General features: G+C 43.5%; 1 protein-coding gene across 19 annotated transcripts in view; it reads left to right on the top strand.

The window, feature by feature from the left end:
- macf1a (microtubule actin crosslinking factor 1a) overlaps window positions 1-19,709 on the top strand; it is a 233,408-nt gene that overhangs the window by 138,338 nt on the left and 75,361 nt on the right. For 16 of the 19 annotated variants that reach the window (XM_087170610.1, XM_087170598.1, XM_087170605.1 and 13 more), the window contains 16 exons: window positions 2,399-2,551; window positions 6,049-6,203; window positions 6,607-6,733; window positions 6,864-7,047; window positions 7,333-7,499; window positions 8,071-8,249; window positions 8,362-8,500; window positions 8,642-8,835; window positions 9,083-9,242; window positions 9,466-9,549; window positions 9,827-9,934; window positions 10,033-10,131; window positions 10,313-10,435; window positions 10,557-10,648; window positions 11,030-11,165; window positions 13,577-19,705. In XM_087170610.1, coding sequence (XP_087026736.1) covers window positions 2,399-2,551; window positions 6,049-6,203; window positions 6,607-6,733; window positions 6,864-7,047; window positions 7,333-7,499; window positions 8,071-8,249; window positions 8,362-8,500; window positions 8,642-8,835; window positions 9,083-9,242; window positions 9,466-9,549; window positions 9,827-9,934; window positions 10,033-10,131; window positions 10,313-10,435; window positions 10,557-10,648; window positions 11,030-11,165; window positions 13,577-19,705 — 8,229 coding nt within the window. The remainder of the gene's footprint in view (window positions 1-2,398; window positions 2,552-6,048; window positions 6,204-6,606; window positions 6,734-6,863; window positions 7,048-7,332; window positions 7,500-8,070; window positions 8,250-8,361; window positions 8,501-8,641; window positions 8,836-9,082; window positions 9,243-9,465; window positions 9,550-9,826; window positions 9,935-10,032; window positions 10,132-10,312; window positions 10,436-10,556; window positions 10,649-11,029; window positions 11,166-13,576; window positions 19,706-19,709) is intronic. The other 3 variants (XM_087170606.1, XM_087170607.1, XM_087170609.1) reach the window with 1 other exon arrangement.

The raw sequence follows: 19,709 nt of genomic DNA, 5'->3' as shown, positions 1-19,709 counted from the left end.
TTTATTTGTTTATTCCTGCAGATGTTTTTATGATTGACTTTTAATATTCACAGGGGATTATTGCTTATTCTTCTAACAGCTCCAAATGATGTCATGTAATACACAGTTTGTTTATCCCAGTTTACTGGGTGTTCCCTAAGGTTCAGAAGGAGCTGCTGCCACCTTGTGTGCACACTGAAATTCTAAACATGACATATTGAAAAATAATCCCGGACTGAGGCTTGAACATGAATGAATGGTCGTATTCTAACACAGGAGGAACAGTATCTGAGGTGATAGTGACTGTTGAGCTCGGCCTCAGGCAGCTGCAGCACGCCACACCACAGGGCCAAGTAATCTGTTCGCTGAATCATCCCCCGGTGGCACATTTGTGATACTGCCATCTTCACACCTACCTTACTTACACACACACACACACACACACACACACACACACACACACACCTCTGACTTCAAGCAGATGGCAGAGTTAGTGTGGGCAGCGCCACAGGTCAACTGAGCATATCCTCCCATCAAAAAAGTGTGTGTGTCACAAACAGCAGCTCTTTGCACTGTGTTGTTATGTACTGTACAGTGTGTGTCTACATTCACATGCCATAGAACAGTGTTTACCTCTCTGCGTGTTAGCGTCTGTCTGATGGCCTCTGTCTGCCTCTGTGTGTGTGTGTGTGTGTGTGTGTGTGTGTGTGTGTGTGTGTGTGTGTGTGTGTGTGTGTGTGTGTTAATCAGTTTCCAGCTCCAGTTAATGAGATTTCCAGTTCGCTCTGCTCCATTTCTCACTGAAAGATGAACTGATTAGATCATGATGGTCAAAGGTCACTGTGACATCAAAAACACATTTTTGGCCATAATTCAAGAATTCATACACTGATTATGACAAAATACACCTACTCCTTCAATTCATCCAAAGTCTGACCCAAGATTTTTACGCCTCCACGCCGGCGACAGTCAGAGCCAGAGGCGTATTGTTTTCAGGTTGTCCGTCCGTTCGTCCCATCTCAGTAACACCTTGACAGAACTTCTTCAAATGTGGCAAAAACATTCACTGGGACTCAAGGATGAACTGATTAGGTCTTGGCTGTCAAAGGTCAAATGTCAAGTCAGTGTGACCTCACAAAACACTTTTTAAATAATAATAATATTATTATTATTATAATATAATAATAATTGCTATATATGACTCTGGATAAACAGGGATGTAACCTTGAACTAGTCTGAGTGGAGGAGGTGGCAGTTCTAATTTTAAAAAATCAATTAATCATCATCAATCATTGAAGCAGTGCTTCTCTTATGATCTTAATTGTTTTTATAGTTTTAGTTGTCGATCTTGTGGTCGTAGTAATTAATTAGAATTCCTCATGTACCCACATGTTGATTTATGACTGTACAAACTGTTTGTCAGTTAACTTGTTTCGGTCCAGCAGTGCCGCTGAATCTCATCTCAGTGTGAAATTCATCTCAGTGTGAAATTCATTTCAGCGGCGTAATGTATAAAGTTATTACCACCGGCCCCCTCTCAGCTTCCCTCTCTCCATCTCATTCTGTTGCTACCTCTCCCTCTGTTGATCTCTTTCTTGCTGTCCCTCTCCTCTCAGCCCGTCTCCCTGTTTGTCGCTCTGTAATGAATCCTTAATGACTCTCTCTGCTGGGGGCGAGACAGAAATGAAATGTAATTCCAGCAGTCAGAGTGAAGAGCACACAGTTAAATGTTTCATGGTTAGGACTCCACACATCTCAGGAGCTACAGGCTAACTAGAACTTGCAGGATTTGCGCTTTATCTAATGGAACATGTTGTTGAACATAATGCGTTTGATATGATTTGAGCAGGTTCTTGTGTTGTCAAATCAAAACATGTCAGTGAAAGACACACAGTCATACTCTAAGCAATGCTAGCAGCTCTAGGGATGGCTGTGTCATCAGTCCAGCACTGTCATACATTCTGAAATATCTCAACAACTATAGGATGATCTGGCACAAACCTTTCTACACACGGTCGTAGTTCTCAGGCGATGCATTATCATGACTTTGAGGACCCCTCGACCTTTCTTCTAACGCCACCATCAGGTTAACAGCTGTGATTTTGATTGTAATGTCCTAAGGAGAGCGTTCCACAATGTGTCCAGGCTAATAGCTAATAGCAAACGCCCGGTCACCCTTAGTCATAAACCTGTCTCTTATACACATCTAAGGCCTTAAAAGTCAGCAATGAAATTTTAAAATCAATCCGAAATTTAACAGGGAGCAAATGAAAGGAGGCGAGTACCAGAGGAATGTTAAACTGTTCAGGATCAGTAGAGTTCATTGACAGACTCACAGAACATTATAACTTTAAGACTAACTAGAACCTGAGGTGATGAGCAGTTTGTGAATGTCTAACGATTTCTCTCCGTCCTGCAGGAGGAGAAGGAGCAGCTCATCGAGTACCGCAGTACGGTGGCAAGTCTGGTGGGCCGGGCCAAGACATTAGTGCAGCTCCGCCCCCGCAGCGCAGAGAGCACCCTGGGAGCCACCACACCCATCAGGGCCATCTGTGACTACAGACAAATAGAGGTACGGCACCCACATATATTATACTTCACGAACACGTGCGTGTGCATGTTGTTCCTTTTCCTCTCAGTGAATAGTTAGTGTAAGTTTCTGATGCTGAAAACCTGGAATCTGTGAATCTCTCCAAGCAGAAATAATCCTTATCTCAGGTGTTAATGAAGGTTTATATAAGGAGCTCCTCTGACTACCAGCACAAGGTCGTGACAAATGATGTTTATATTTAGCACCAGCTCACCGCTGACCTCACCACTCTATTGTTTTGACCTTTACCACGAGCCGCCTCCTCTCCGCCCTGCACTCTCTCTCCGAGCCCTCCCCACAACCACCCTGTGGCTTCTCTATTTTAGCTGCTTCCTCCACGCTGTGAACTTCTTCTTTAGACTGATGACAGCGTCTACACAAACTCTTTTCTCAGTGTAGGTGCTTTTATATTGATGAATAGATTACAGCTGTGGAAGTTTTTTTTTGGTAACATTTCAACACAACTGTTTTCACTTCATTTTAACTGGCACATACTGATAGCAGCTCTCAGTTTGGAAGCTGAAGAATAATGGCGGCGATCCAGAATCTATCACTGACATAATTCTCACAATAGATGATTTTTTTTTTTTGCCTTCGTTTGCCTCAGAAAAACTTGCTGTGATTGGATCTTTGTACGAGCCCAGAAATAGCCAAAAGACACTTTGAAGAGATTTGAAGCTGCGTGTGGTTTTTTTCCCTCAGTGCCACTTTTATTTAACACATAGAAACCAGCGCAGTCTTCCTTTCTCTGCATCTCACTCTCAGCTGCTATGTCCTCAGGGAATGTAAAAGCTGATCAATTATACATCTGTCCCATCCCCTCTGCAGGCCGAGCTGAAAAGCATCACCTAGCTCTCCAGCAGCTTGGCACGGACACGCAGCTGCCCCCTAATGCTGCTATTTTTAGTCTGCTGTATTAGATTCCTCAGGGTCGATTTGTTCACTGAAGCGTGCTGTATGTGACGTGTTGTATCCAGGTGAAGGTGGTTTGGTTCTCTGCCGAAAAACACTAAAATAAAGCAGTGTGTGCTGATGTTCACCAGACAAAAGTGCACATGACCAAAAGTAATCTTTCTCTCCTTCACTTTCCTGTGTGTTCTCCTCTTTCTCTCTCTCTCTCTCCATATCCCTATGTACCTTTTTGCCTCTCCCCTCTCGCTCCCTCCTCTTCCTCATCCTCTCCCCTTCCTCTCGTCTGTCGGCTGGGCTGGCAAGACAAACATTCAGGTATAACTGCCTATATTCTCCCTCTCTCACCTCAGATTCTTACACTGCACACACTATGCTGTGGTTGCCCCTCTCCTATCAGCTGGTCTTAGATCCAGATTTAGTTTCTCTGCTCACTGTGAGTCTGATACCAGCCCTGGCCGGTGTCTTAGGGTAAAACTGTGAGCTGTGTATTATTTAAAGGAATTAGCAAAAAGCAGCACTCTAGTGAAAATTTGCAAAGACTCTATCTTAGAAAGTTTGGTCACCCCAAAGACAAAGAAGCTGTCTCGAGGCAATGGCAGGTTTTTGAAGATGTAACAGTGAAAAACACTGGCAGCAGTTTGATCCGTGTGTCTTGTCATGTAGTTTCATTTTCTACAGCAGCGGTTCCCAAACGTTTCCAACTCACGGTCCACTTGAGAATTTAATAAATGTCGGTGGCCCACATCTGACCCTAAAACAAAACAAGTATATAATGTGGTCCAGCCAGCGACGACTGCAGAGTTCCTTCCAGAGGCTTATCGTACTTATCACTTTGTTTGTTTGTTTATTTAGATCCCATTAGTTTTTGCAGCTATTCTTCCTGTGGTCTACACAGGTTTGATGTTGACAGTACAACCATACATATAAACAGTACTCATCACAACACAATAATACACATAACACAATACACGACACGTAATAATGCACATAATAAAAAAGGTGACTCAACAAACACAAAGAAAATAAACAGTGAGCGGCTTTAATACGCAAAAAAAGGAAATTTTCAACATTTTGAAGCTGTTAAAGATCATTAAGTTTTTACACATTTAAAAACATTATTTATATTTTTATTTATTTATAATTCATATTCATATAATATATATTCAGAATCTTTTCACCAAAATTGTAATTGTAACTTCATGGCCCAACAGTGGGCCACGGACCACAGGTTGGGAACCGCTGTTCTACATGTTAATACCTGCACACACTGAAGCTTCTGTAAATTACTGGACTCACTAGAGGGGAAACTGCTTTAGTTTCTTTTGTAATTTGTGTGTCACTGATTGAATTTGTAGTTTTTCCCTCTGGAGAACTACAGTAACTGCTGCCGGAATCGTTCACTCACTAACGTGCTTTTAAACAGTGATGCACTCACTCAGCCTGAGAAATATAAATGAATACATCTGTAACCACAAATCTTTGAACTAAACCAGGTTTAATGAATCATAACTTCCACCTCTAACTTCAGTCCCTGACAACAAAGTTTAGCATCGATCCGGATTATCTAGAGGGATATTGACTGGTAGTCGACCCTTACAGTGGGTCCTGGATCGAGACCAGTGGATACGGACTGGTAGCAACCACTGAGCTGAACTGAACTGAATTTAACACCGAGGCTCATTCAGTCAGCCAGACATTAACAAGTGGCAGCTTTGAGCTTTAATCTACATTTCATGTATTTACTGTATGTGCACAGCTTTGCATTATTGATGTACAGTATCTGATGTGTGTGTGCAGGGCAGGGGTGAGAGAGGGTGGTGGGTGGGGGAGGCAGTACAGCTGTAGGCTTTAATGTGCAGCCCTAAAACTCTCTCCCACAGTCATGGCTTTGCCTTTTCTATATTTTATGTTATTTTAAAACTGAATTTTCCAGATTCTAATCCCAAACTCTCTCTCTTTTTGTCCTGCGCTGGGTTTCTTGGGTTTTTTGTCTTTATTGCTGCTCAGGTGAATTCTAGAAATCCAGCCCAGGTGTCAGTAAAGTTTGAGTTTGGAGAATATTTGCTGCTTTCACAATAAAAGCTTTTCAGTTCAGAGGTGCAAAGCAGCTCAGACTCTCTAATGTCATATCATGTCAGGGCTTCTGCTAACTTCATGAAACCCATGAATGTTTGTATTTTTTGTTGCATTATGAGTTTGGTGCGATCAGCTTTTGGTTTACGTGTTTTCCCTTCTCTCCTCCTCGATTTCACCTCCCTCACTTTCTTCCCCTTTTCCATCTGACCTCTATTCCATCCATCCTGTCTTCTAACCGCTGTCATCTTTCTTTTTCACCATTTCCTGACTTTCTAATCATTTGTCCTCCCTCTCTACTAATTATCTCTCTTTTCCATCTTGTTCTCTTCATTCAAACTTCATCTGTCCGTCTTCACTCCCTCACTTACTCCCAACACCTGTTTTTTCATAACCCCTGTTTTCCTCCCTTCCTTCCTTCATCCTCCATTTGTTCTCCTTCTGTCCCCCTCTCTGTATCTTTGCATCCATTCTGCACCTCCACCTCCTCTCAGATCACGATAAGTCGAGGAGAGGAGTGTGTGCTGGAGGACAACTCCCAGAGGACCAAGTGGAAGGTGATCAGTCCGACAGGGAACGAGGCCATGGTCCCCTCAGTGTGTTTCACCGTCCCCCCTCCCAACCAGGAGGCCATCGACACAGCCAGCAGGTCAGACTGATACTGATACTGATGCTGTGTCATTAAGGGGCTGCGCTTTCATTTTGTAGATTCATTTTTACGTTTGAAATTCACAAGAAATAACAGGATTATTGATATTTTATTAGTGAAATATGAATGAACATATTCTACTAATAAACACAAAACATAGAAAATCTGAACTGTAGAGGCTCTAACTGATATAAGTCAAAACTATTTCACAATAGATGTTTGAAGATATGAGTAATAATGTTAAAGTAGCAGATTATCATGTATTTGGTTTAAAGATTTAAAGATTCATTCTACATTTTCATGATTCTTGTAATTTCACAACATAGTGGATTTGTGTGTGTGTGTGTGTGTGTGTGTGTGTGTGTGTGTGTGTGTGTGTGTGTGTGTGTGTGTGTGTATACAGGACAGAGCAGTTATACCAGAAGGTCATGTCTCTGTGGCATCAGCTCCATGTGAACATGAAGAGTGTGGTGTCCTGGCACTACCTGCTCAAAGACGTCAGGACTGTCTCCGGATGGACCCTGGACACGGTGAGATGCAGTGTGTGTGTGTGTGTGTGTGATAATTGATCCATTAAATGTTGAGCTTTTAACTTTAAGGAGGAGGCATTTGTGAAGCTACCCTTGTACTTATCTTCTCTTTCTGTGTCTCACCTCTAAGGTTCGATGTCAGTCTCCCTCGGAGCGGCAGCAGGTCCTGGATCACCTTGAGTCCCAGTTTGCTGACTTCCTGTCGGACAGCAAAGAGAGCTCTCTGTTCACGCCGGCCGAAAGACGAGAGCTGGAGAAGGACGTGCAGCAGGCCCAGCAGCACTGCCAGAACCTGCTGCTCAACATGGAGACCGGTCAGTGTGACAGGGACCTGGTCTAAGTTTGATTTCACCCCCAACCCCCAGATAGTAGCTGAATATCTCTGTTACGTGAGGTTTAATGTTTTCAGACATGAACCCTGCTGAACACTGAAGCTGAAGCGAATCGGTGGCTCTGTATAAGAGGATAAAGCTCAGCATGTCAGAGAACGTTATTCGTCTTCATTAAGTCATCTCTGGAGAGTGAACAGCGAGCAGATTTTTATAATATAATTATTATAATAAAAGTCTGTGTGTAAATAACACTTCTTTCTTCTCCAGTGGAGAAGGATGAGTCGGTCTCTCGGTCGTACCTGTCGGAGCTGCAGAACATCAGCCTTCGTCTGAACGAGGCCGAGCAGAGACTGATGAGGGGAATTCAGACTCCGCCCCCCAGCAGGCTGTCAGCAGACATCTCTGACAACACTGTCCAGATTGCAGAGCAAGAGGTTAGTTAGTTAGAGCCCCATCTGCTGGTAGAAATGTGCAACAACAACCTTTTTAACTTAGTAATTACTTTTATCAGTTAATATTTCTTGAAAAAAATACTTTCTTTAAAAACACTAAAGAGTTTAATCTTTGGTTTCACACTACAGTAAAGGTTTTGTTGCAGTAAAACTTTTTTACACTGTTGTGATGTATATTAATAGCAAAACAAAAACTGAATTCATTGATTGATTCAAGAGAAATCCAAATATCTGATGCCAACCATGTGATCAGAAATGTGATGGTTGTTATTTTACTGATGTTAATGATTCTTCTGCCTCAAAAGTTCTAATCGTTTTTGAAAATACTTGTTTTTATTTTATTAAACTGGGTGAACCAGTTGTGTTGTGTTGTCTTTTTTGAAAATGACTGATTTTGTAAAAGCCTTCTGTTTGTCAGTCTGGGATTAGAACAACAGGCAACATTCCTATGTTGAGTTACTGTTTGCTCAGTAGAACAGTATTTTCCCTCATCTTGATCTCCATGTTTAGTTTTTACCTTTAGCTAACCTCTTAAATTGTCGTTCCTCTCCAGAAGCTGCAGTCGGAGCTGGACGGCCTGCGCTCCAGTTTGGGCGACGTGTCTCGTCGCTGCGTCAGTTTCTTCGAGGAGAAGTCGACGTCCTCCAGCGTTCCTGTCCTCCGGTCCGAACTCAATCAGGCTGTGGAAAAGACAGACAGACTGCACAACCTCTCGTCTGTCTACCTAGAAAAGTAAGTGGGCTCCTTTTGTCTCCTCCCAGCGTTCTCTCAGATTGGTTAACTCTGAGATATGAAAAAATAGTATATAAATATTTAAAACGGTTTATTTCTTCACCTCCTCAAGGTTAAAGACAGTAGACGTCCTGATTCGCAGCCTGGATGAAGTGGAGAGCCAGGTCAGGAAGTACGAGAGCAGACTGAGTGAAGAAGACATAGTTCCTGCTGACACCACGGCCATTCACAACCTCAGAGATCAACTTGGGGTAAGGGAAAAACTGTCACATAAAATCTTCTAGAGACCAGCTAAAGGAAAAAGACTGACGCCGTGAAACTATTTGACTCCAACCTTCACTCTGCATCATCTCTATTTATTTCTTCTGCTTTCTATTTTTATCTCTCCCCAGAAGTGGCAGGCTGAGCTCGCTGAGCAGGAGGACATCTTCCAGTCTCTGCAGTCTGCTGTACATCGAGCCAAAGAGGCAGGGTCTCAGCTCAGCAGGCTCCACCCTGACCGCAGCCCTGAGCTGGAGCTCTACCAGGAGAGAGCCAATCAGATGGTAGAGAGATGGAACGGAGTCAGGAGACAGATGGAGACACGGTGAGCAGGACAGGGTGAAGATGAGAGAGAAAAAAAGAGTAAAGATTTGGGGAGGAGAGAAGGAGGAAGGGGAGGATTAATAAGTTAAAATAACAGAGTGTTTCGTCACTCTCACTGCGCTCTGATCTCTGATTATGTAGAGAAATTTATAATGACAAAGCAAGTGACGAGCCACTGCTAAATACCTCATGTTCAAATACGCTATACTATTTTTGTGTGTTAAACGTCTTTTCCTGTTTGACTGCAGACGAGCTGACCTGGAGTCTCTGGGCTCGGCCCTGCAGCAGTACAGACACGGTCACTCTGCTTTGATCAAGTGGATCGAAGAGACGACGGAGAGACAAGAAAACACACAACCCGGACAGAGTGACAGCAAAGCACTGTCTGAACAGCTCGCCCAGCAGACGGTGAGTCACACTGACATCACTGACTTAAATCTGTAGATCGATGCGCTGATTGGACAGTTACCTGAAAAGACAATGATGAAATGATTGAGTCCATTTGTGACAGGTGATAGAAACATTGTTTTGCATCAAATGGTGGAAAAACAATAGAAAAGCAAAGTGGATCCTACACATTGTATCTGATTGACTTAAATAAATGATTATTTTTGGCTGGTTTTCTTTTCAGGCATTAGTAGCTGAGATTGAACAGAATCAGACCAAACTGGATGAGTGTCAGACTCACTCCAAACAGTACTGCACCTCAGTGAAGGTAAGACACTGTTCCAGAAATCTCTCTTCATGTTGTTTTTCATTAACAATATTTCAAAAGTGTGAAATTGTATATAAAGATTTTTACTTATTTTAATGAAATGGTCCTAATTATCTGATAGTCACTGTGTATGCATGTAAATGCATTTGATAAGTGTCTGTTTGCAAACATCATTACATTCCATTTTAAAATATACTTAAATATTCTCTCTGTAGATGTATGATTGCACAGCCACTGTTCTTACTCACTGTTGTTCCACTGTGGCTTGACTGTGTAGGACTATGAACTGGGGCTGATGACATATAGAGCCTTTGTAGAGTCGACACACAAGTCACCAGTCAAGAGGAGGAGGATGCACTCTTCCTCTGACGCCATCACTCAGGAGGTACGGACAGAAGAGACAGTTATAGTTAGTTATATATTTTATCTACAGCACAAATAATTAAGCTGGGTGTTTGTGTAAATCTGGGTGTATCTCTGCAGTTTATGGACTTGCGCACACGCTACACGGCCTTGGTCACCTTGACGACCCAACATGTAAAGTACATCAGTGATGCACTGAGAAGACTAGAAGAAGAAGAGGTGGGACTTTGTTTCACTATAAATCGCTATCTTCTTAAATCACTGTAATGAAAAAAAAGTAGAATTTTCGTATATTTTCAAGCAGAAATAAAGATTTTTCAGTTACTGTTGATGTTTGAGATCAGCTAAATATGGTAATTAGTTAGATTTGTCTTTTAAAACATGTTTTTAATCGGTGCAGAAAGAGGTGGAGGAGGAGAAGCAGGCCCGAGTCGGCCAGGTTTCAGATCTGCTTGGCTGGGTTCAAGGCCTCCAGGGACGGACCGGGGGCCCCAACGCTGAGTCTTCACTTGCTGCTCAACAGGTACAACAGACATTTAATATACATCATCGGATGAATGTGAAAAAAAGTGTTGGTTCCTGCTTTTCTGTTTAAGTGTGGCAAATATTGTACTAAGCATGTTGTTCATCTGTGTTATCTGAAGGCCATCACTGAACAGCTAGCTGCCAAGAAGGATGAAGTGGCTGAAGCCATAAGGAGCACACAGGTGTTCCTGCTGTCAAAACAGGCCAGCAAGTAAGTTCAGATCATGTGCATGGACACACACTTACACTACACAAGCAGTCCATGATCTGGATGAAACCTCACGGGAAGGTGGGAATATTAAGGGAGTGCTTCAAACTGACAGGTTTACAGTAATATACATGTAAGAGAATGATGTACTTTACAGATTGTTTAACAAGCCGTTCAGCTGTTTTTCTTAGGGAAAGCTGTATTTATCCTTCTGGTAAATCAATAATAACAAACCATTTTAGGTTTGGAAACTTCTCTAACTTAAAACTGTTGAAATTTGAATGAATTTTGTCTCAGAACTACTTTGTGAAACCTGCGAATGCACATCACACATTCAGACGCACATTAAACACATGACCCTGCTCTAATCTCCTCCCTCTCCAGGCTGTCCCCAGAGGAGCGTGCTCATGTGGAGGCCCAGCTGGACGAGCTAACATCCACCTACAACCAGATGTGTGATAGCTCCACCCAACAGCTGCAGCAGCTGGAGCAACAACTTGCCAAAGAGGAGGAAAGAAAGGTATACTGGTTGGAGGGATGGGCTGAGATGGAGAAGAGGTTCTGCAGATTGATGACAAAAATTTCTTTTCAAAAAGTATTTGTGAAGGTGCTTTTACAAAATGTTGCTCTGAGTCCAAATACGCTTGCAAGCTAAGCGTGAGTTCGTGTGTGTGGGCCAGCAAGAGTGCGTGTGTGTGTAAGTGTGTGTGTTGTACAGCATGTTGTGTGTTCACAGAAGGTGCATTTTTGACAAATATCACCACTTTTGACGAATCTCACTCATTGACTTGTTATGGTTTAACAAACATCACAAACCCTGTTCAGACGTGTATCCAGATGATCTGAAAATTCCATTTTCTATTTCAATGAATAATTTGGCAGTCTCAAAATGTAATCTTGAAACACTTCTGAAGCCCACTTTAATAAAAGGGATACTTTCTTAATGAACTAACACTTACAGTAGAAATGTGTACACAGAAGAGAATAGATGAATCCACTGGATGTCTGAACACTGTCTGAACTGGGCCCCAGCATGGAGTGTTCCACTCTCACATTGATCTAAAGGCCTGCAGTCATGTCATTAACTACCCCCACCCTAGTTTTTGTCATTGCCATCATCATTGTCATTATCATCAGAAAATACATCTGCTGAGCTGCTAACATGGTTAATACACGGCCTTAGCGGTGCCGCACAAGAGCAGCGCACATGTCTGACTCATGCTAGCAGTTAGATGAAAGCAGTAGAGCTCTGCTTTTCGTAGATGCATCTTTAGAACCATTTTCAAAATACAAGCACTTCCACATTTGACCATGATCATCTCTGTAGCTGCAAATTAGTATCATTTTACCTTTTTTATGTAGTGGTAAAAAGAATGCCACTGCATAAAGTCAACACATCACATTTCAGCATTTATTTTACTCTTCATAAAGTTTACCCCATATATACATGTACAATCACACAATCACACATCCACAGTCAGCTCGCACTGTGTCTTTAAATTGTTCTTCTCCTGACATATGTGATACGGCACATTGGTCCAAAATGAATTGAATGTGTCTGAGAGTTTCAGGTTTCAACCAGGTCTCGATGATAATTCTTATGTTTCAGCAGCTGCACCTCATAATCAGTTCCTATGTGAATGTTATATAATGTTTACAGGGGGTTTTTATGTGACTAAAAAAATACTCACTGAAGCATAGAAGTTGGTTTACAGTATAAGAGCACCAGAGGCCAGCTACGCAAAATCCCACTTCACCATTTGAGCATGTTGTGTCCAGATCACAAGTGTGTGTGTGTGAATGATAATTTTTGTGTTTGTCCTAATGCATACAATTAATGTGTGACATTTTAAACCGGCATTTTGCTTGGAAATCACTAACAGCAACCAGAGGAGAATTGTGGACGTCCGAGCTCTGAGCCGAGGATCAGAATGAGAGATGGAAAACAAAATCTGTTCTGTGTTATAAAGACTGAGATCAGGTTACTATTAGTTTAGTTTTAGTGGGAATCATCACAATCTGATAGTGTCACCATGCCTTGCCAATGGTAATGAGTATGTGTTAGACGATGTATTGCAAAATAAAAATCAATACTGTGCAACTGAAGAGGCAAACATACCTTTACAATGGTGTGCATTGTGGTAAATGTAATATGAATAATTCATCCCACCCTTTGTCAGTTTCAATCTAAAGGTGTCAGATGTAAGAAGTCATTCATAGTTTCATTTCCCGAGCCTGCTCCGGTTCACAGTGAGGTCAGGATTTAGTGTCAGTGCAGTGTTAGGACTCAGAATGAAGAGTGGCATGCCGAACGCTAACAACCAGCTTCTCACCTGTCGCGCCTCGCTGTGCCGAGCCATAAGCTGGCCCGTTAGTGTGTGTGCCACGGGACGAGCCCGTACGGTAAGTAGCGCTCGCTTTCTCTCTTACCGTTGCAAGTAAGTTTTTTTTTTTCTCATTTAGACATTTTATTCTCTTCTTCTTCTTCTGAATACCTGTGTGTTCTTTAATCTGTGTTTGCTTACCTTTACCTAGAGCTTTTTTTATGCATTTTTTGTTACTCGTTGCTTTGTTGCATGCTTAGTGCTTGTTTTAGAATAGCAGTGGTAAGTATCAAAGCGCTTTTTAATATCAAAGACAAGAAAAAGAAATTTAAATATGGGAAAGAAACAATCAAATTCCTAATATGTACAAACAAATAACATGCCAACAAAAAAAGCTGTTATTGTATTTTTTTATATTTTTTTATGTTATGTTTTTGTGTGAACTGGTTGTGGGTTTTCTTCTTTTCTGATTCTATCTAGTTGCCCATTATATTCTTATAATAATATAATAATGATACATAGTAACATAGCATAATACATTTAGTGCCATACCACATTGATACCAGAATAAATGTCAACTAGAATTTTGTTTTCTTTCTTTTTGTAGAACCAAATCGCCATCGCTGGAGTCATCGACCTGGGAACAGTGGAAACATTCCCAGTGTTCCAAGCAGCCCGACGTGGTCTTATTGACCAGGACACCTGCCATGTACTACTGGAGGCTCAGCTCATTCTGGGGGGGCTCGCCCAGCCTGACTCCCCTCTCAGTCTGTCACTGGAACAAGGTTTAGCTCAAGGCCTCATTGACGCCCACACCAGACAGTCCCTTCATGAGCTAGAGGCTGCCCTGCTGTTGGTGGAAAATACAAAATCTGCTGACGACCAACAACAAAATATGTTGCCGGTAGCTACGGCTATGGAGGTTGGGCTCATCAAGGAGGAAGTAGGACTCCGTATTCTGGAGCTGCAGCTGAACACTGGCGGCCTGAGAGACTCAACGGGGAAGATGATGAGTTTGGAGCAAGCAGAAGACAGAAGACTTTTGACTCCCAGAGTCGTCACCAAACTCCAGTCCAGGCTGCAACATAGAGAGCTGATCGATCCAAACACAGCTGAAAAATTGAACCTGTATGAGCTCCAGCAACGCTGTGTCTTCGACGATGACTCAGGTCTCCTTCTCTTCCCTGTCAAACAGCAACCTGGAGGAACGGTCTGCCTCCGCTCCGGAAGAAAAGTTGGCATCTTCCGTGCAGTCCAGGAAGGTCTCATTGATCGGAAAGTTACTGTGCGACTTCTTGAAGCTCAGCTTTTTGCTGGTGGTATTACTGACCCACGCTCTGGCCACCGGCTGACAATTGAAGAGGCTGTTCGTCATGGGCTTATGGACCAGGATCTAGCATGTGCCATGTTAGCACGTCAGCTGCAAAATGGGGGAATTCTAGATCCTTTCAGTGGAGAGCGCCTCGATTTGGAAGAAAGTATTCGCAGAAACCTTCTGTCCTCTCGCTTGGCTCTGTTGGTCCTCGAGTCTCTTTGGGCTTTCATGGGACTGCTCTGGCCTGAATCTGGAGAACTTCTGCCTGTTGCTGAGGCTCTTCAACAAGGAGTGATCTCAGGAGAGCTAGCAAGAAACATTCTCACACAGCGTCATGCCATTGGGGCTCTTTACAACCCAGAAACCCTCCAGGTGCTGGCCCTAAACCAGGCTGCTGAAGAGGCCCTCGAGCCCAGTGTTGTCAGTTTTCTCAAAGACACCCACATACCAGATGTTCTTCCGAACATGAATCAGTCTGGTACCCCATCTCTAAACCGCTTGAGCTGGGGCTCCACCAGCTCCTCTCCACCTCCCTCTTCTCCACCCCCTTCATCATCACCTGCAGGCCTTGTGTTGGATGCTATGCCAACAGAAGTAATGGATCCTGAAGAACAAGCAAAACACAAGCTTCTGTTTCACCTGATGACTCACAGCTATGTGGATGCTCATTCTGGAAAACGACTGGTGCTGCTGGACTCTGAGCTGTTGGAGTTGGTCAAAGCTACTGAACTGGTTGCTGGAGACTCTGTACAAGAAGTTGAGCCTGTGAGCGCTTTAGCTACAGATGAGCAGGTGAAGTTGAAAATGTTGAGAGAGATTAGTTTGACAGATAAAGGACTGAGTGACGAACAAACTGAAGTTGAAGAAGAAAGTTCAAATGGAGTCACACCAAGCAAGGATTTCGAGATCTATGGTACAGGTAGTCTAGAAGAAAGGTATGATGTAGAAAATGATAATAAGTTGGTGCAGAAACCAACAGAAATTGTAGAGAGTGATTTAGCCTTTGAAGCTAAAGATGAAATCAGTGTAGATAAAGATGCAGAAGTTAAAAAGAAAGAAATGTCAAATGATGAAAGTGTAATGGCTTCAGCTAAAGGCCCAGGAGAGCTGGTAGTAACTGAATCCAAACCCGGAGATAGTGCTGGTCTAGAGACCAGTATTATAACTACAACAGTCGATAGGGTAACATTCACAGCACCACTCAAATCAGAGGAAGATTTTCATTTAACAGAGTCTGAAGAAAGAAAAGATGTAAAACATTCTCAGACTGAATCAGACAGGATCGAAGAAAAGGTGCCTGTAATAGAGACTGACACAAAGATGGCAAAACCTCAGGTTGATATTCCTGAATCAGCAGTGGAGAAGGAAAGGGAGGATGCTGAGTTGGCGAGGTTAGTCCTCGAGCTCAAACAGGGAGGACTGATGACAGAGGACGGAGAGAAGCTGCTTCCAGATGAGGCAGTAGCCCAGGGTGTCCTCCCCGGCCACACTGCAGTTAAATTAATGGCTCAGGCAGGTTTGTTTGGGGGTTTCCTAGATGCCAGCAGCGGCGAGTCACCTAGCATGGAGGATGTAATGCAAGAGGGTTTACTAGATGAAGATTTGATGTGGAGTGTCCTGAAGGCAGATAAAACCCTTGCAGGGGTTGTGGACGTAGAGAAAAGGCAGATCTGCGGGGTAAAGGAGGCAGCTGAGGCAGGGTTGATTGACCCCAACACTGCTGCTCGACTTCTAGAAGCCCAGGTGGCGTCTGGGGGGATCGTTGACCTGCGTAGGGATAAGAAAGTCTCTGTCACTCTCGCAGCAAACTTGGGACTGATTGAGGAGGGTCAAAAAGAAGAACTGGTGGCACTAGAGAAGGCATGCAAAGGAAAAGATACAGATTCAGCAACAGCCCTCACAAAAGCCAGTTTACAGCTGCAGATGGAAGGTGTTATCGACCCAGAGTCTAAGTCTCCAGTTCCTCTGGAGCAAGCAATTCAGAAAGGGTTGATTAGGCCAGAGGAGGCTTATCAGGTGTTGGCAAGGCAGGTGGCCGAAGGTGGTATAATACACCATGCTTCAGGAATGAGGCTTTCAGTCTCCGATGCTGTAGATAGAGGATTAGTGGATCGGTCTATTGCTCCTGGCCTGGAGGATCTGGAGTGGGTCTACCAAGGAAAAGTCAGCCCTTCATCTCACCCAGACGCTGTTGTTCTCCAGGCATCAACAGGAACTATTTTAGAGCCTGACTCTGGATGTAAACTTACATTGACAGAGGCAGTTTCTAAGGGTATCCTGGATGAGAACGTAGCCAGTGAGGCCATGGATTCTCCCACAGTGACACAAGGGGCACTCGACCCTCAAACTGCACGCATTGTGCCGTATTCAGAACTTGTAAACCAGGGTAAGATAGATATTGAAACAGGTAAACGTTTCTTGGAGGTGAAACCATTCAGAGGCATTCAAAATGAGCAAACAGGAGACAATTTTACTCTTTCTGAGGCAGTTGAATCAAAGCAAGTTGACCCAGTTCCAGCTCTGAGGCTCCTCCAAAGCCAGGCAGATAGTGGAGGGATCATTGATATCAAGACCGGAGAGAGGCTTCCCCTTTCTGAAGCCTGTAAAAGAGGTTTAGTTGGAGATGATATGGTGAAGGAAATAGCCACCAACCAGATTTTGAAAGGAGGCTTAGTTGATCCCACAACTGGACAACGAATCTCTAGTCTCACTGATGCTATTGCAGTAGGACTCATATCCAGTGACATAGCGTCAGAGATTCAGGACAAAGTGGCTTCTGCAGAGATAGAGGGTGATGACGACAGTTCTACACCTGTTGCCTCATCAAATGGTACTTACAGCCCAGCTATTATATTGTCTGTGACAAGCCCTGATAGTCCATACAGCACTGAGGTGTCTTCAAGTTCTCCACTTTCAGAGAAAGGTTTAGGAGATACACAGGAGGATGGAAAGACATTAACATCTGTAGTATCAGACCCGTCACCTTTCTATGACGCTACTGCAGAAGAGGCTAAGGTAGAAGTGCCGGTGTCAGTGGGAGAAGAGTCTTTAATTGAGCCAGACCAGTCTATGGACCTCTTGAGTAGTTTTGCAGCTAATGTTGAGAAAAGAATTCAGCAAGCCATAGAAGAGATAGGACCACAGACAGACACCAATGAAACAGAGAGTCTTCCTAAACAGGAGCCTGATGAGAGCCTGCAGACTGATGATAAACTAAAGGAGAGTGTTTTCAGAGATTCTGTTGGAGGATCCGTGGACGCACCTGTCTATGAGATTGTCAAAGATTCCCAGGAAGAGGTCAGGAAAGAGGCTGCTACCTTGAAGGCTGTTGGGGAACCTGTGAAGTTCGGGGAAAAGAAGCATAGACCCAGTGATGAGAGCACGTCAATGGCTCATCATGTCTCTGAAGGTGAAAACCTGATGAGTCCTGTGGCAGCAGAGATTAGAGATGAAAGTAAAGACGACGTTGAATTGTCAAAACTGAGTGAGCAGGAATATAGAAAGAGTGATGCAGCAACACAGAGGGATGAAGGTTTAGGCGGCAAAGGCAAAGCAGAGGAAGGAGAGAAATCTTCAAAGACAGAGATCAAATCAGGCACTGACGTTGAGCAGTCAGACCAATTACTGACCTTTCCATCCAGAGAGACAGAGAGCAAAAGCAAGAAAAAGAGGAAGAATAAAAAGAAGGGAAAGGGTAAAGAAGCAGAGAGTGAAATACCTGCGGACATAAAACGTCCAACTGAAATTGACCAAGCTGGTGCAGAAATAGAAGGGCAGCCTGAGGCAGCTACAAATGAGTTTGCATCACAAGACAAATTCGAGAAATCACAGATTCATGGTGAGGTGGCTTCCCTCGGCCCTCCCAATGGAGAAGGAAAAGGAAAGGTTGACTGGAAAGTTGAGGCTGAAAATGATTTGGTAAAACAGGGAGGTGAATCAGATCCAGTCACTCTGGATTTCACAGAACAACCTGCTGAGCCAGAAAAGGATGCAATAAAAATGATGTTTTCTAAGGATGTAGAGAAAGGTGATAAGAAAGAGAAGGTAAAAAGAGAGGAGCAGAAAGAGGACGTTGAAGAGAGGGCTTCTGTCTATCAACAACCAGAGGGCACTGAGGAGGCGAAGAAAGGCAAGGAGCAAGAATTGCCTCAGAAATCGACTCTACCAGACACTGAGAAAGCAGCGTTGATACTGAAAGCCAAAGAGAGCATTCTTAAGAAGGTGTTTGAAAAAGGAGTGAGTGAGAAGCAGGCTGCTGAGGAGCTGCAGGCGCTTCGCAAAGAGGTGGGGAAGAAGGAGAGTCAAGGCTCAGATGATAAAGATGTAAAGGCACAAACTCTGCCAGCTAATGTTGATGGAGTGGAGAGTCGTGATATCAAAGATGATGGTGTCCAGAGACTGAATGGTTCACCAAGAGAAAGTGAGGAAGAGATGAGTGTCCAAGGAGACGAAATGAAATTGACAAAGAAAGAAGATACGACTGTAGAGAAACTTTCTGTCAAGGAGGGAGTGGAGACCAAACTACCGAAGGCTCCTTCAACAGAGAGAGAGAAGATCAGGAGCTCTGGAACGGAAGACATAGAGAAAGATGTTGAGACAGCTCTATCAGTCCAGCCCAAAGAAATTCAGCCAAGTAAACGAAGTAAGAAGAACAAGAAATCCAAAGGTCCAAAGGTGTCAGACAAAGCTGAGCCTCAAACTGAGAAGTTAACAACTGATGGAAAAGTGGATTCTGAGGTGACAACAACAAAGGTTACCACAAAACCTACAACAGAAAAACCAAAGTTAGATAGCTCAGCTTTGACTAAGGAGCAGAGGAGTGACAGACATACTGATGGTCAGTCAACCAGTGATGTCATCCAGCCTTCAGGTGGCGATGAGGCAAACAAAATGGAGACCTCTTCAAGTCCTGTGAAAGCAGATGAGACCATTCAACAAAGTCTTCAATATTTACATCAACCAGAGGAAGACATGTCTCACACTGAGGAACACAAACAAGCTGCAGAGGATACATCTGTTGGGAAAGAAGAATCCCTTCCAAAAAGTGAAGGTGAATCCATCGACCTCTCTCATGAAGCTGTCACATGCAAACCAGAGATCCAACCCACAGCTCAGTCTGTGGCTCCTGGCACACAGCCAGGTAAAACAGCTGGGAGAGGTAAAAAGAAGAAAGATCAACAACCATCAGAGGTTGAAAGTACCGATGTTCCTGAATCCAAACTCTTAAAAGAGCAACAGCAGAATGTTGAGTCTCCAGAATCACCACCTTCGCTCTCAGAAGATGCTTCAACTGAGTCTGAATCACTTGGAGTCCCAGAGTCTGATACAGCCACTGAGAGCTGGGGCGAGGAAGAGGAGGATGTCAGAGAGAGACGAGAAGTTCTTTCAAACAAAGAGGGGACGACGTCCATGACTGGAAAGGTAA

The sequence above is a fragment of the Seriola lalandi genome, unplaced genomic scaffold, assembly GCF_002814215.2.
Source record: "Seriola lalandi dorsalis isolate HSWRI2012SDOR001 ecotype SW California unplaced genomic scaffold, Sedor1 jcf7180002054954, whole genome shotgun sequence".
NCBI classification, from domain to species: Eukaryota; Metazoa; Chordata; class Actinopteri; order Carangiformes; family Carangidae; genus Seriola; species Seriola lalandi.
Note: the sequence above shows the minus strand (reverse complement) of the source record. Positions and strands in the feature narration are given on the sequence as shown.